A 17,460-nucleotide genomic window follows, 5' to 3' on the forward strand; every position below is an offset into this window, starting at 1 on the left:
ACAGAGAGAGAAACTGGGCGAATGGAGAGTGGCATTAATTATATACCCTATGCTTTGCACAGCTTTATGCATTGGATGTGCGAGCAGAGCAATCTCTTTTTTTTCCTTTGCACTTCGTATTTCAATAGAGAAAAGAGAATTAAATAACTCGATATTTCGAGCTTTACGTCTTTTGCGAAACAAAAAAATTAACTTTTTCGATATCGATGTTAGCTTCTTTAAATACACTGGAGACACTATGTGCTCCTCGTGCAAGCTCCATTTCATTTAATTTAGCGAGGAATTTTAAGTCTTATAGAATAAATTCGCAAAAATGGAAAAAATGCATTATTTGAAGAATGCAATTGCTGCACATATAGCGATGCATTTACTCTTTTCATCCGACGCGCTGAGTAAAGTACTTGTAAGTTTATCCGATGTATACGATGACAATTCAACGGATATTTTTGCATTTCTCCAGATGTTTTCCCGAGATGCGAAACTTCTTATCTCCGAACGACGTACGAGGCGGTATACCTACACCATTGTTTCCCGGCTCCTTTGACAACGGCTACGTCGCGCAGCACTCTCTTATTGTCACGGTAACGTCACGTGCACCGGCTTGGAAGTTTCCGTTGCAAGATGGATCAGACATTGAAAGTTGGGCGTCGCGACGATAATCCTTACGACGGCGTACGAAAGATGACGGAAAGAATCTCAATTAAGCGACTTCAGCGTTTCTGAGTGTCTGACCGACGAAAGCAGGGCAAAGGGTTTCGCGGCGAGGTAGTAAGGTAGACGACGAAGAATGTAAATGGGAGGAAAACAAGACGTAGAGTGGAATAGAGGGTTGCTCCAGAAGAATCCCAACCTTACGTCGTTTATCGATCCTCACTGCCGTCTATTTTCAATATATAAATATTTATCACGTATCTTTTTTAAACAAATGTTTTGAATTAAATAAAACCAGAAAAATAGAGTAAAGAAGAATAGATAGTATTAAGTATTACGGTTACATCGTTACATGGATGAGTTAAATTATTTTTGTAAATCAAGTCCATTTCTTCGGCATAAGCTGAAGAAAATAAAGATTGAATTAAAATTAAATAATACAAACAAACTTAAGTAAGAATAGCAGCAGAGTCGTGATGATTCATCGTACTCGACGTGCGACGATACATTTGTTCGAATAAGCATATCTAATGTGTCGAGTGCAAACTAGAGATAATCAGAATCGCGCGCGTTCGTCTATGCGGGATGAATCACACGTTTCGGCATTAATCATCCTCGAAAGACGCTGAGCGAGCGCGACATTCGTCTTCGCCTTACGACGTGCCGTTGTCGGGAATAGGCGTGCATTACGCACCGCGTTCGAGCGAAAGCTGCGAACCTGCGGAAGAAACCTCGATCGTGAAGGATGCCGTTCGAGCCAAGCCGTTCGAGCCGCCCTTATTAATATACGTGGTGCATGTTGAAAACGACCGATCGTGCACGGCATCGAACCTGAAATATGTTCGTGTGTCTCTTAAAGAAGGCAGTATATTTTTTCGACGTCGCGGTCGGGGAAGAGCGTGAAAAATCGCGCCTATTGAGAAGATTGCGGCGAAAAGCTTTTGGTGACGAAAGGGCGACTGGCGCGGGCATGGTATTTCGCGAGTCGCCGGAATTCACGCACACGGACACGCGACGCTATCGATCGCGGAATACTTTCGAGCAGATGCGGCCAGGCGAACTTACAATTAATCGATCTGTTCATTACTTTAAACGTGCGAGAGCAACGAGCCGCGATCGTGAAAAACGAAATTGCGGTCATTTAATAGCTTCTTAAAAACAATTTACTGTTTGACACTTATGCCCGAGTAAAAATGCTTCGTTTTGAAGTTACTTAAGCGCAGTAAGACATTTGCATGACCAAATAGGGGTTCCGGGCAATTAATCTACCGCGTTTTTAAAATACTTCCAACTACTATCTCGATTTCTCATCAGGATTACCCGTCGACTACTCTTTCTTCTGCGAAAGACAGGGTGGGAAATGAATTCAAAAATTTGCTGCAGCGTCTGCAAGAGTGACACGTTGAGGGAAAATTGATTCTTACGTGCTTGCCGGATTATCTGTTATCGGCGACTTCGATTTGCATTCAAGTACGCCCGGTCGATCATAAATTTCGATGAAATATTCTCAAGCGGATACTTCAAGCGGCAGCTAGAGAGCTCTGTTCTACGGTAGTAAGCAAGTTCTGGCTTACTTTGAATAGAAGGAGTATCTGAAGCGCACCTGAAAACAGAAGGGTGTTGAAAGCCTGACCGAAAAGAGGTAACGATCTCACGTCAATAAAGTCCTTCAACAAGTAATCGTCACATACTTGGGAATTTCAACAGTTGTACCTCTCTGCCTTTCGTGACACAACTTTAACTTCAATTCGCTCGAGTCTGTCCGATCGAATATGGCAAACGCCATCGGACAGTGGCGTGATCCACTGTTGTTACACGCGCTGTCGAAAGCGAGACGAGTACTGTCAATATTTTAGATTCATCGCTTTACGTATTACGTATTACGGTATGTAAAAAGGCGCGCCTGGTGGCGCGAGATACGAGTGGGTTGGTTTCTTCATGGCAGAGGCCAGCCACGGGGACTCGTACATCCGGGACTCGTAAATTATACGTGGAATTATGAAAAAGAGAGACACGCGTGGCTGCCCCGGTCACCAGGTCGCGCAACCTCGGTTGACCTTTCATGCCAAAATACCAGCCAGCCGGCTCGCCCTTTGACATCGGCCTGTACACACTGTAAAGCGGTATATCGATGACAGGTAAACGAGTTTGGCGAGCGAGCGGATGCGCCGTAAAAAGAAAGTCTAACGATCCACGCGGAATCTACCAGGATATGCGCCCCGTTTAGATGAGCATGCTGCCAATATCGCTGTTTCAGCCGATATCAATTTCGCCAATGTTCGGCATAGTTACGGTTACGGCATGATAGGACTCGCCGACTGTGCTATCTGAAAATAAAATGGATTTTTAACTAATATAGAAGGACAAAGCTCGAATGTATATCGAGCTCTTTTTTGTAGAAGCTAAATGCATAGAATACCAATAGAGAAATATGAAATCTCTCGCTTTATGGTTGCTCTCGCGTGACGGCATAAAATATGAAAATATATTTGAAGATTTTTTACGGTTTGTCGATGATAAAAACTTCATTGTCTTTTCCTCAAAGAGTATAATGAGCCGAAATAACGAGCGATTTAATCCGCGTGATTGATAACGAAGGGGTAATCGGCGAGGCTTACGCCGAAAGAAAGCTTTTGTGCGTTCATTAATTATTCGTGGCGGAGGGACTTTGCAAAATTGTCGAAGTTTCCCTCCGCAAGAAGGTGACAGCGAGGGAGGCACAGGGAGGGCGATCGTTTTCACGAACTCTTGTTTCTAGAGCCGAGACTCATTTAACTCGGTTATGAACACAAACACGCTGTTAACAACCCGCATCGAAGGATCAAAGCCTCTTAAAGTGATTTCCTGGTCGCGGCACGGCTCCGTTGGAGAATTCCCGTAATGATATATCTAACGAAATCAAGACCCACACGAGGCGAACTTAAATACTTAGAGGGTCTTCCACTCTGCTCGTTGGGTGTATGTTCCGGAAAATATTATTTGTCCCGAGACACAAAGTTTAAATATTATTTGTCTCGAGATAAATAGGTGCTGAGCTTCGCCAAACAGTCCTATTAAAGACAAAATATTGATGCACGGTTTTAAAGTTGCAAAGCGACGATATGATTTGATATCCTATTCTGTTACAGAGTGCACTTAATTAGATTGGTGTGTGGGATGCGCTGGAAATTTAAACTGTGCGCGACATGCGAATGAATGAGAGTACGGCCATTAAAACCAATAACGTGCAATTTAATTTGGGACGAGTATATGCTTGTGTTAATTACGAAATACTTTGCCACCGTAATGTTCGGCGCGTGTGTGTGTTTTTTTTCCTCCGGCCATTACCCGATATGATTATACAGTATCAGAACCATTTAAATTGTCATGAATAATTCAGAAAATCTAGCTTTACTGCAAATTTAAAAAATACGTATAAAAATAAAATCTACAAACTGCTTCGCATTTGTTCGAAAACTTGCGGCATTACGTAATCATTATTTCGCGAACGCTACGATAGAGTCTGCCGCACTGTAATTCCTATGAAATTCTACTGATGGCATAAGCACTTAGTCGTTGTGTCTCTTAATACTTCGGGAAGAAGTCGAAGTTCAAGTTAATGGGAAACGTCGAGAAATGTGTTTTTTTTTCCGGAAACGAAATAATGCTGAGAACTATATCTGCAATTTTATTTGCAAAACTTTTCTGAACGTGCAACAACGCCAGAGTGGTGCCAGATAAGAAAGACGCTGACGTAGGTTTGTGGAGAATTGCAATAGAATCAGAATAATAGACACATACAGCAACTTTTGCGATCAAGGTGAAACTGCGTTCGAATTTTTGGAATTTACGACAGTGTTATACGCGATCCTTCGCTCACAGTCACTCATCGATAAAAAAGACTTTTCGGATCTTTGTATCTTTACACTTAATCAGTAAAATTCTCTTCAAAATGTCTTAGGAATTCCAGCAGTTTGGGGGAAAAGGTATAGAAGGTCTATTAGCTATATCGAAATGCTCAAGATGGGGTGCTTGGCGGAGATAGCAGAAGGAAAACGCAGGGGATAAAAGTTAGGCTATACTCTATCAATCGAATTCTATATAGGAGCCTTTTGGTGAAATTGGTATCGCCTCTTTTCCTACTTTTATCGCCCCTGCGAAATTTCAGTGTCTACCGCCCGTACACGACGTGAGACTATCGCGAGAGCTCTTTCTTTAATCCCGATGCAGGTAGAAATTCCCCGGGGAGGCTCAGTCGACCTTCCCCAGAGAAATGTCTCGCCTCCCCGGTGTCTCACCCTACGGCTCTTCTTCTTCTTAGAACCATTGTACCCTTTTCAGCGTTGTTCTATCCGAAGCCTCCCTTCCTTTCGGCCGTCTCTCCTGCCGCTTTCAACCCCTCTTTCTTTCCATCGTTGTCCCAAGTCGTCCATTCGTTTCTCGGCCTTTCGCCTCCCCCTCCCCCCGTTCATACTACCCCTTTTCTCGCCGTGCTACCCTCAAGTTGGCCTTCTCGCTTTTATCGTCGGAGGCAGCAGATTTTCCTCATTTTACTTTTCAATCTCACGGAGGATGCGATTTTCTTCCTCATTTCCACTCCGACAATATCGAGGGAGTGCCTCCGACGAGCAGTCGGAGTAAAGCGAGAAAGCAAAAACGACGGTTCCAGAAACTTTATCGACGAGTATCGTCGAGAAACGAACAAATGAACAGGGAACAAATGGATGAGCGAAACGAGAAAGAAGATGCGGCATTAATCCATCTATCAGCTGTTAGTGTTAGCGCGCCATTAGGGAACACGACTTGCTCTAACGATTCTGAGAAACTGATTAGATTGTCGTTTAAGCATCGCCGACTGCGAAGACACGATGCTCAGAATCTGTTTTGTTTCTTCGAAGTTTATTCGCGCTTCGAACTCATTTGCAATTACGCTGCTATGGAAGATGTTAACCCACGGTTGTGTCACACTTCTTTTTTCGAACACGTTTGTCACACGCGGTCAATTTGCCCCCAACCAATTTTCGAGCAGCTGCTGTTCAAAAACTAACAGTTTAAGAGTTTAAGTGGATCGTAAAAAATTCTAGAATTAAGTTTAAACATTGTAGAATGTATTTTTATCATAAAAAATTACTTTTTGAGTGCAATCATGTTAAAAAAATCTTAAAAAATGTAATTTTCGAAAAAAAAACCCATTTTGCGGAAAAAATCATAACTTTCATTTTTCAATGTTTTTTTGCTCAAAATTTTGCATAGTACTCAAGATATATTACTCGAAAAATGGGATTACTTTGACCCCAGGTGACAATAGAAGTTTAAAAAAGAAAATTCGATTTGACTTACCTCCAACACGTGCTCCGCTTGATTCTCGCGATCGAGCTTCCTGCCACTGGTGCTGATGAGACCTGTAACACCGAAAATACCGCAGAGATTAGCGGGCTGTCTGACGATTAATAAATAACGAAATCGAGCGGCGTTCCGTGCCGCGGCAGAACAGTAAAACGGTGGCACTTTGCGCGACGACCCTCCCTCGATAAAATCCCGCGAGTGAAGAACGAGGGAGCGGGTACAACCCTCGAATTGCGGTAGATGAACGGTATAGGCCCTCCATTTACCGAGACAAAGATCGGTCCGATAGAACGAGCCCGGGCAAAATTATAGCGTTCAGATTTTGCCGTGCGACGAGTACTCCCTGTCTCTTTCAACCGCCGCGATATCGAGCTTTATTTTACGTTCCACGGAATCCCTTTCATCATGGGACTTCGCTCGGAAACTCGATTGAGCAAAAATTCGCGGACGCGAAGCCACCGACGAGGGGAGAGAAATTCTTCCGGTGTATCACTCTGCGGAAATCCAAGGGGAAACGATAAGTTCATCTCTTAATTTTAGCAAAATGCTGTTTGTAAAATAATTAACGAGAGAGACATACAGATATAGAGAAATGTTTTTAAGGTTTTTATATAATAAGCGTGATACACAGAAGTTTGTCTAGTGAAGATAAATCTCGCGCAAAAGCCTCCACGAGACGCAAAAGCGCGACGCTTCAACAAAGCGACACCACCAAACAAAAAAAAAAGAAGCCCTTTAGCGCGCGGCCGCGTTGTATAAAGCCAGAGCGATCTCTTTTTTTTTCTTTATTAGTCTTACGGCTTCCGGTGACGGTAGCATCGGTGACGCCCCAGATTTTATATTACATCACAAGCTGCTAATTGAGTTACGCGGAAGCCGTTGTTGTTCCGCTCGGAGCCTCCGGTCCGCCGCCGCGCCGCCGACAAGACTCCTCGTAACTTTGCGGCCCCGTTATGATTAGCGCGTGGCGTGAATCCGAACTCGTGCAACTGATACGATACGGGGCGCCGTCATTAAAACAAAAACTAATTCCACGCTTTCGTCGGTCGTCGCGTGTTAACGGAGCACCGTTGTGAAAACCACGATGGAACGAGAGCGCAGGAACGATCCAGTAACGAAGTACTTATAAGATCTTCGAATCTAATTTCCGTTGTTATTCAATCGAATTCGCACCGTTTCAAGTCCCAATTAATTGTGCCCCTTTCTCCGTAAATTTTGCCGACAATTTCAGACGTGGCGCGGCCTTCGGTCACGTTTCTTTTATTATCAAATAGGAAGTACGAGAAAAAGGGGGGCGGAGGGGGCGAACGGAAGGCACAGCGATGGACAGGAAAAAAAGGGGAAATTGCGGGAAGTGCCGTTCGATCGAGCTGCGAGCGCAAACGTACAGAGCTCCGGCGCTGTAGAATGCATTTAAATAATTGCTTTTCGTTTTCGTTCCTCATCCTCTGGGCCATGTCGACCCTCGGCTTGATAGGAATGCACGCCCACGTGTTCGCGCGCGCGCGTCGAAAGCGGATCGCGGGGCGCGTACGAGACCGCGAGCGGGAAATTCGTTATCGGAAATGAACGACGGGAGTCGGGCAAAATTATTTACGACATTATCGTCAACACGACTTGGTCGCGTTGTTCGCTGATCGCGGCGGCGCAACATCGCAAAATAAGAATCCTCCCCGGGATAACGACGAATTTATTTTCTCTCGCGCGTAGATTCCCAACGGACATCGCGAGAACGTTTTTCTCGAAGTACCGGGCGAAACGCTCGACGGAGTAATATTTTATGATGATAGTGAAAAATGCTTCCGGGTTAACGGCGCCGCGCGCGCCGGAGTAACTGGAAAGGCCGCTTAAAGGCCGCTCATCTCTCGCCGGGAGAAAGTTTTATCGGGATTATTCCCTTATGTCGAGCTAAGATTATCTGTCTTTCACGAGCGGCGCGGACGAGCGAGCGTTTTATGAAATTTGCCTGCCGGGGTCTCGCGCTCGCTTTGTATTAAAGAAATCGCAAGTTTCACGACGGGGAAATAAAAAAACCTAAAAGGGTTGATGAACTGGGGAGCTTCCCTGAGAGTCAAGTCTTTTCGATGACGTTTTCAGTCACGCGGCGGCGCCCCATTAGTCAAAAACAACACACGCATGAAATTTTTATATAAAAAAAGCGGGAGAGAAAGCGCCATGATATTTTGATAAAGCCTCTCCATTTTCGTTGTCAGTTATTAAAAACGGCAGATGCATTAATCGAATTGATATGAATTGCGACCGTTTATAGCGATAACACCACTCGGCAATCAGCGACGTACATCCGCGGAATAAAATCTCATATTTCTCCACTTGTCGCGTAATTAATGAAATTAGTCGGGTATATTTTGCAACGCCCACGGCCGGGTTTAACAAAAAGCCGAGAATTTTTTAAAGCGACCCCGGGACCGCCAGAAGCTTAACAGGTTTAATTAATATCGCGTTTTACATCCTATTTAATCGCCCTATCGCGGGTGACATTTTTGCGCGGCGGTATGGCAGCGCGTTACGCGCCGAATGCGCGACTAACTGCGCGATTAGTCCGACTATACCCGTACAAGGTCGTGTAACGTTTACGACGTGCCGTTCGTTTGTGCAAGCTCGTTCCCGCGAGCGAGGTCGCATTACTCGACCAAGATCTATCTAATCTAATTTCGTACTGCCGTATAACACCCACCATTGTTCTCTCCATCGTCGTATCTTAGCTACGTGCTGCTGGTAACTAGAGGACCCCGCCGGCGCGCGAATGCGCCGGTTAGCACCTGAGATATATGCATGTTCGAAGAGCGTAACCACCTTTCGCCCGAAATATTCTGTTTCACCCGTTAAGGAAAACGTATATACATACGACGGGTAAAATATACTTCCTAATGAAATTGTAAGAGATAAAAAAACATTGGGTATATTTTGAAAGAAGCGTTTTTTTATTATTCATTCAAGAAGAACGGGAGTTCATTATTTTTTTAATCTAACACGCGACTCCTCCGCGAGGAAAAATTTCTAAAACTTTTATTTGCGCGTGCACACACACACACACGGCGGGTGTATATAGTTTTAGATCGTAAAACAACACACCCGGCCTCGCGCCGCATAATGTTAATGAGGGCGGAGGGACGACGGTGTAATCGTAAAGCACATGCATGCAATATACCGTGACGCGTTATTTCAGCGTGCATTCTAGAGCGGGCATGATGGAGCAGCCTTTTTGCCGAGCTGACCTTTTCCATCGGCCGCGACCCCCTTACCCGCGACGCGACGCGCGTTCCGGGAGATTAAAAAAAAAAGATCCACGGTCTCCTTGCTTGTTATCGGGCGTTCGTGAAAATTGATCGAGAGGCCGCGGCGGCCGATGATTGATAGCGCGCGGAATGCGCGCGCGGAATGCGCGCGCGGATGCGAAAGAGGCGTCCGCGCGTAGCGAAAGCGAGGTGATGCATTAATCGAGTGATCCGGTGATTTAATTGCGGAAACGAGTTTCCCCGGCAGACCAGGTCGGCCGGCCGCAACTCTTCTTGAAAAAAGGCGCTACGCTTTTACGAAGACCCTTTAATATGGGTCGCGAAACAATGTTACAGTTAGCTCGCGCGCAACGCCTTATTTCAATAAAAGCGACGGTCGTTAATTTTCCCCCGATATTGTCGGCTTAAAATGAGTCTAAGACAATCTAAAATGCGGATAAAGTTTTAAAATAAAATATAATAAAAAAGACAGTAAATCGAGAAGTGCTGTATAATGAAACCAATCCGAAATCGGATATGCTGTTTCATACACTGAAAAAAAATCTGGTTCGTTCATTTTTCACCAGAAAATACTGGTTGAATTAATAGGAATTCTGGTTGCATTAATTGGAATTTCTGGTTGCATTAATTGGAAAAATCTGCTTCGTTCATTTTCCACCAGACGTCCAATTAATTCGACCAGATTTTTTTTCAGTGTACGCTATTCTATAATTCTTGCTGAAAGGTTTCCTGATGACTAAAAAAACCATGTCTGAGAAATTGCCGTCTTCTTAGTAGTGTCTTTTAACTAGGAATGTCGAATTCCACTTTAACCGTGCTTTTATAATACTGCAATTACTCGTTTAATTGCACAATGTTGCACTATTATATAGCACCGTAATTTGTCTTGGCGAACAACGGGGCAACGTAAGAGTACATATCCGTTTGACTAATCGGTTTTGTGTAACATTGCTGGCATCACGGATGTAGAAAAAGAGGTGAAGTTTATTTTATATGATCTATAATGCGCGAGGATTCACGAGTCAAAATTCTACCGCAAATTCTAGAATTAGCATTACGGTCACAAAGAGATTTTCATTTATTTTTTATCTAAAGAATTAAAATTGCAACTAATAAATCAGCTATTATCTCGTTGGCTTGATTACATATAAATTTACTGATTTAATTACACATCCTGTGAAACAGATTTTAGAAAAAAAAAACGGTCTGTGAGACTCGCGAGTTTTACACTTGCGGTGCGAGAAGTATCGCGTATCCGGTAGTTACCCGCGAACTCATAGCGACTTGGAGCTATCATAACATCGTCATTAGTAAAAACCGCAATTTCTTTCGTTGCCACGGCTTCGTTACACGCGGGGTTTCCCGACGGAGCGTAACAACGCCGAGTAAATATGAATCTGCGGCGTATTTGCCGCAAAGAGAGAGAGACTAGTTGGCGATACATCGCGCTTTCTGCGAAGATAAATGCGACGATGTGGGCGCAAATGTTTGTTCATTTCGCTTCAGTCCAACTGATCGTGTTGCAACCGAGCAATCCGACACAGTCACCGGCTCTGCCTATCGTAAAAATCGGACGACGCGACGCGCCGATAATAAATAATAATCCCGTCGCGCGCGAAAGGGACTATATGCGACAGCGAACGGCAATAAAATCGACGATACCTCTTCTTCGGGGTGGCGGAAACCAATTTAGCCGGTATTACACGGAATTTGGAAGCCGTCCGTCCGTTGTATTACGTTGCAGTAATTGCTGTTGGTGGAGTGGCATTGCCGCCGGGGCAGAAACTGGGACAGAGCCCCTGATAGTTTCCGATGTACAACATCGGTGGTCTCATGTATTCGCAATGATATCCATACTTTTCTCTCGAACAATCTATTTCGATTCAGAATAGCAAATAAGGAATACTTCGCCCCGGCCATTGTGCTCGGTCGCCATTAAAAAAATTGTAAAACAACCAATTTTCAATCTTACGATGGACATTGTTATCCAATCGGTGATGCAATCTTTTCATCTTCACGATGTAATCCGAGATAAAATAAAAAACGAGCTTGCTGGAGAGAGCGAGACAAACAGCATGGTAGAATTCTTTTTATTCGGCAACCCGAATTGTGAGTTGCGATTACTCATTACGACAAATCACAGTACACAACTATCTATAAATTCGCGTTTCTACTTCGTGCAAAATATTAAATAATGGAGCGATGTCGATATAGAGCATCTAATCCCACAATCTCACTGTACAATAATTTAGCAGCATATTCAGAAAATTAATTAAAATCAAATATTCCTCCTTAATACAAAAATGTCGATAAAATAATTATAAGCGATCAAAGTTTGCCGATATTATATAAGTAGAGTTCACTTCAAGTTCGTAACTTACACGTGTACCGATCTGTCATCGATGTAATTGATTTTTACAGCTCAAGCAATATTGCTCTTTCTTAATTAGTTGATTTGTCTATGAGATATATTATGTAGAGCCTGTAGAGGTATTACGTATATTATAACCATAAACAATCAGCTATTTTGGCAAGTTAATAATGTCAAATTTTATTTCTCACGCGGTGTTTTACTTTATCTCAACTGATATAAAATCAATTATTAATGTAGATAAATAAAATCAGACTACAAAAGACTAGTATAAAATCGGTACGTTATCAGAATAAACATAATATTATTACCGCGTAAAATTCTTTCCATTCGTTTTTCACTTATGTATGCATATTGAGGAAATCTCTGTATCAATTTGTGTACCTAATATTTCGAAATCCTGAAGATATACATATAAAGAGGCCAAATGTAAATCACGAATTAAAAGGATATTCACGAAGGGAAAGAAGGAGGATAAAGTAATCGGATAATCTAATTGTTAACAATTTTTTCTGTATATAAACAGTACCTACATATATAAGCATTTTATTCTCCGATCTTCATGAGAAATGTAATATGCGCGAGTATCATAAAGAAAAACTTAAAAACAAACATTCTAAAGCTGTCATTATTTTATTTATTATAAAATAATTTTGTTTCCTTCTCTTCTTTCATGCTTTTAAATATTTATCTAAGCCATAAAAATTTAATTAATTAGAACATAGTTATATAAAATAATAAAAATTCACCAATTATTGTGTAAATGTATCATATCTTCATGATTTCTCTCTCTCTCTCTCTCTCTCTCTCTTGCATTTCTTGAAAATCTAAATAGACACTTCTTAGTAAAAAGTGTAAGCGATGATAATATATTTAACAAATAACATGAGATAAAAGAGGTCACAGAATAAAATTTTTAAGAAAACAGTGATTCCTGTGTTTTGTAGCAAAATATACAAGTACGAGAGAAGACAATCTCTTCAATAATAAGATTTCTGACTGTAAAAATAAAATAGTTTATTAACAGTCGAGACCCAGAGCACTTCCGGACTTCGTTTGTTAATAAACTATTTCTTTTCTAATGTAATGGATCTTAAAGACTGTTCTCTCGTATTTGTACATTTTGGCACAAAACGTACAAGTACATATGCAAGTACGCGCGGATACTTCAGATGAAAGGGAGCCCTGTATATTAAACAAATACTATTTTATTCTTACAGACAGAAATCTTGGAGATTGCCCTCTCCTCTCCCACTTATAATATTTTATCACAAAACACAGAAATCATCGTTTTTATAAAAATTTTATTCTGCTACCGCTTTTATTTTTTGCTATTTATTTATTAATTTTAATCTGGTCTTTTTGTTAAAATTTCATTTTTATATATAAATTTGTATTTCTTTTTTCATAATCCTTTTCATAACGACAGTTTTTAATTTGTGCTTCAAGAGCGCGCTCCAAACTTCATTATTTTTACTAGATTTAGAAGCAATAAAAAAAATAAACAATTCCTCTTGTAAAAATAAAGCGAAAATGACTTTTGCATAAATATAGAAAACGGGCTAACTAAAAATGACTTTGTTAGTTATTACCATTTTTTATCAAGCTTAGGAGAGACTGGGGCTCGTTGGCACAAAAGGCAAGTTGGCAATGCTTTCCGTTTATGTATTTATAGCAAAAAAAAACAATGAAAAAGTTACCACAAAATAACTCTTTTATGACAAAGGTACTTTTCCCAAAGTTTTATTTAAATCAAACAAGTTAATCAATAGAAAAAAGAAAACTCTGATTCAAGAGGTGGCAAGTAAATTTTCGAGCGTTTCAAAATATCGTATTAATGTTCTTCAGCTTGAGAAGAAAATCAAAGTGACGTATTATTAGTTAAAAGAAAAATTTCTGTTACTATACGACGTGTTATTTTCAGAAACAACAGTAATTTATTGTAATAAAATGACTGAAATCAAACGTATGTAGGGATGGGGTATGTTGGCTCATATCAAGGCACGTTTAGCTTGACTTGTTGCCACACGCGTGAGACCTGTGTGAGTATGTGATTTGCTACCTACAATGCTGATAGAAGCTAGATATATATTTATTTAATATTTTTATATTGAAGAAAGTTAGATCTAAAATGGTTTACAATTATTTTTCTGGAACAGCATTTTGTTATTTGATCATTACAAAATAACTTTAAAAGATACAATCTTCACCAAGAAGTACATATCTGTTACCCGTTTTGTGTTTCTATTACGTTTTCATTAATTTAACATGAACTTTTGGACATGGATCGGGGCAAGTTGGCTGCAATGCAGCATGTTCGTATTTCACTTATTACAAAGAAACTGCACAGTATACAGGAGCGTTCCTGGCATGAAAATGTAGAGAAAGATTCTCTTTATCATATTAGCACTGTTTAATCATGAAAATTAGTTGTTTAAAAACTCAAATGCCGAAATTGTGAAAACGGTGCCAATGAGTCCCGGTCTCCCCTACTCTATCTGAAATATCTCCTATCATTTTTAATTTATACAATAATTGAATGGATAATCGTGCAAGTGCCAGGGTTAAATATTAACATTAATCTATTTTAATTCATTCATTTTATGGTAAACTTAAAGGATTTATGAGATATTACATTTAGCCATAATATTCCTGTTCTTTTAACTTGACACATACATCTTATGCATGTTTCATATGAATCCATTATTTCAACAAATTCATTACCTCAAATTAAAAAAATTATATATTGTGTGTCTCATTGATACAACGCACAGCAATCGAGTTTCATTACGTTGATCTGATACAATACATGTAGGTATATTCAGGTTATAATATAATATTCAAAATAATAAATATTTTAAAGATATACCTAGTTACGTGTGCACACATTATATAATTATAAATAACTCTGCAAATAATTATAAATAATTCTGCAAATAATGAATAAAATAAAAATAATAAATTATTCAGTTTATGGTTGTTCCGTCGTCGTCTCGGATGCCTGTCAGATTAAACGAAGCGGATACGTTCACCGTCTAAATTCACGTTAAGGATTTTGTTACAGTAGTCATGACGTCGACGGTAATCGCGAATCTTATTGTCTTAAAAATAACGTCGAACGTTATTTGAATAGCGTTACAGTGAACGATGTGCATGCGCAGATTGCCTTTCGACCGATAATGTGAATTTAGACGGTGAACGTATCTATATACGTATATCTAATATCCATATAATTCAGATACGTTTACCGTATCTGAAAGACGGTATTGCAAAAACTCTCTACAAATCCGCTTGACACACGTCTCGCGAATGAGCGTAACAAATAAATCTCGAGTGAAGGGTTTTAATAACTCACACCGGTAAACACTGCATTTACGATGCAATGAAATATTAATATGTAGGATTAATTATACGACGGTACTTGTTAATTAAATGCGTTACGATGTTGCTCGCTTCGGAATCAATCCGTCCTGTACCCGTAATGTTCCGTTAATGACCAAAATATCGGTAACTTTCTAATAGCATATAATATAATGAAGTCGATTAATGAGATGATCGTCCAAAAATATGCTATATAATTCAGTGCTGTACAGTACATTTCGGACGCGTATAAATCTCGCGAAATAGGTATTTTATTAACGAATGTAATGTATTGTGTGTGTGTGTGTGTTGAATGTGTTATTAAAATAAAATACATTATTAGAAAAACGATCAATATATCATAGCTTACTCGAATTTCTCGATTTACGATAATGTACATGATTCCGTGCTCCAAATAGTGAGTAAATTACACTTACACTCGGTGGAAAATTTAAACCGCGCCGCAATATGTGCGTATCCAAGCTAACGGAATCGTTATTGTTGCGTATTACAAAACAATAACTTATAATCCCTATTTTCTACCGCTTCAATTCCTCAAATAAATCCGCGCAAAATATCTGCTTCGATAAATATCACCTTGATATGCTCGACGTGAATTGTTACTTGTAATCTATTAATAGTATACCGTCTGTAGAGAATGATATAGCGATTTGTTTTCAGTTTTTATCACATACCTATTCTTGAAAAAATAATGTTATAACGCACGGAGCGTCTCGTTCGCTCGAATGGCATTGCGACGCGATGTTTTTGAAAGCCACAAAATAAGCACCAAAACTGCGTGCCCGCGGGGGGATCCGTTATCTAAAATGTTTAATTTATTGCAAAATAGTTATAAATATCTCATGTCTTTCAGATTATTATAATATTTTGATGAATAGACAAACATCGTCGCATGTATATAGATTTAATGTTTCCTCGCAAACAAACTTTATCCTTTTTTCATCAACATGTTTCAAGAAATATTTATACACGCAAATAAATTTGTTATTTTTTGCTATGTTTTTACGTTCCGGATTAAATAAAATCGTATAATTTTTATAAACCGAGAATTTTTCTCGTGTTTTAATAAAGCAAGAAAATTGATATTTTAATAAGTAGTAATATACTTCTTGTAGATTTACATAAAATGCTTATTATATATTATAGTATCGATAGTATTATACTATCAATTTAATAATGTAACATTAGATTTCTAGATTTGGTATAAAACTACGTTTCAAAATTAAGTAATATAAATCATTCCGTCAAAAGCATAAAGATAGAAGATATAAAACTCATAAAAATTATTGTTAGGCATCCAATTTAATAATCGAATATATCGATATATATTTATTCCAAGAGAATGACATTACCGCAAGAAATAATGATATTTCTTCTTGATTTATTAAATCAATATCATTCCTTTCTACTTTTAATTAACTAATTATTCAAATTTTTGTTAAAAACAAATTAAATAACTTGCATGTAACAATTAAAATCAGCTATTAATAATAAATTTGTTACTATTATTGTTTACTGTTATAAATATAATACCCAAAAGTACACATAAAAAATATAATACGTAATAAAAAACTGAAAGACAAAGGGCATGAAAGAGATTTTTGGAATATTTTTCATCTACTTCATACATATAAATAAACAAAGTGTATCGAAGGTAAGAAATAATTATTGCGGCGTGAATGTACTCGGACTTTCAGTGATTATAATAGCAAGCTTCATAATAGCCATGAATACGAGATTCGTATATCAGCGTTACACTGATGATAACCCGCTGACATTTATAGTCGATTCATCGGTTATAGCCATCAAGTATTTCCGTTTGGCATACAGTGAAGAGCGACCGCAATACCGCGATACATATGTCGGGCCATTCGTTTAACTCGTTTTAAGGCTCGTCCGGTCGACTGTTCGCCCCATTTTCTCCTCGCATGTGGAAATACGGAAGGGTCGCCACTCGCGAGTGAGCCGGGCCAAGTTTTGCACAATTCCGAACATTAAAAGTTCAGCGGACGGGATAGCACGCGAAACGGACTGGCCAGCTGACGGAGGAGAAGTTTCCGGGGATTGGCCGACGGCGATGAATACAAATCAAACGTCCGCGTCGGCCGACTTTTTTCTATTGTGAACCATCTCTCGGTATAACCGACTTTCATTTTGCATACTAATACCGATCGCAAACAACTTTCGAAGAATACGCGATGTTCGTTGTGACGGGAACGCGTCTGGTTGAACGCCAGGAATCGGTAAAGAACCGGGCATAATCTCGACGACTTTCGGATTTCGAAGGGAAATAATACCTGTTTCAATAAACCAACAATCTCATGGCTTTAAAAGGTACTTCCTTCCGCGTCAAGTCCCCGGCGAGTACGAAAATATAAAGTTCGTCTGCCATATGCATTACTTTCCGTTTCACGTCCATTTGTGACATCGTACACGTTTGGAAACCGGTTTCCAAAAAATCGGTAACGAAAAATT

At 39.9% G+C, this 17,460-nt stretch overlaps 1 protein-coding gene across 7 annotated transcripts in view; it reads right to left on the reverse strand.

The window, feature by feature from the left end:
- Kug (FAT atypical cadherin kugelei) overlaps positions 1-17,460 on the reverse strand; it is a 322,747-nt gene that overhangs the window by 32,180 nt on the left and 273,107 nt on the right. For all 7 annotated transcript variants that reach the window (XM_071782437.1, XM_071782436.1, XM_071782435.1 and 4 more), the window contains exon 6: positions 5,971-6,032. In XM_071782437.1, the coding sequence (XP_071638538.1) occupies positions 5,971-6,032 (62 nt within the window). The remainder of the gene's footprint in view (positions 1-5,970; positions 6,033-17,460) is intronic.

The sequence above is a fragment of the Temnothorax longispinosus genome, chromosome 6, assembly GCF_030848805.1.
Source record: "Temnothorax longispinosus isolate EJ_2023e chromosome 6, Tlon_JGU_v1, whole genome shotgun sequence".
Lineage (NCBI taxonomy): Eukaryota > Metazoa > Arthropoda > Insecta > Hymenoptera > Formicidae > Temnothorax > Temnothorax longispinosus.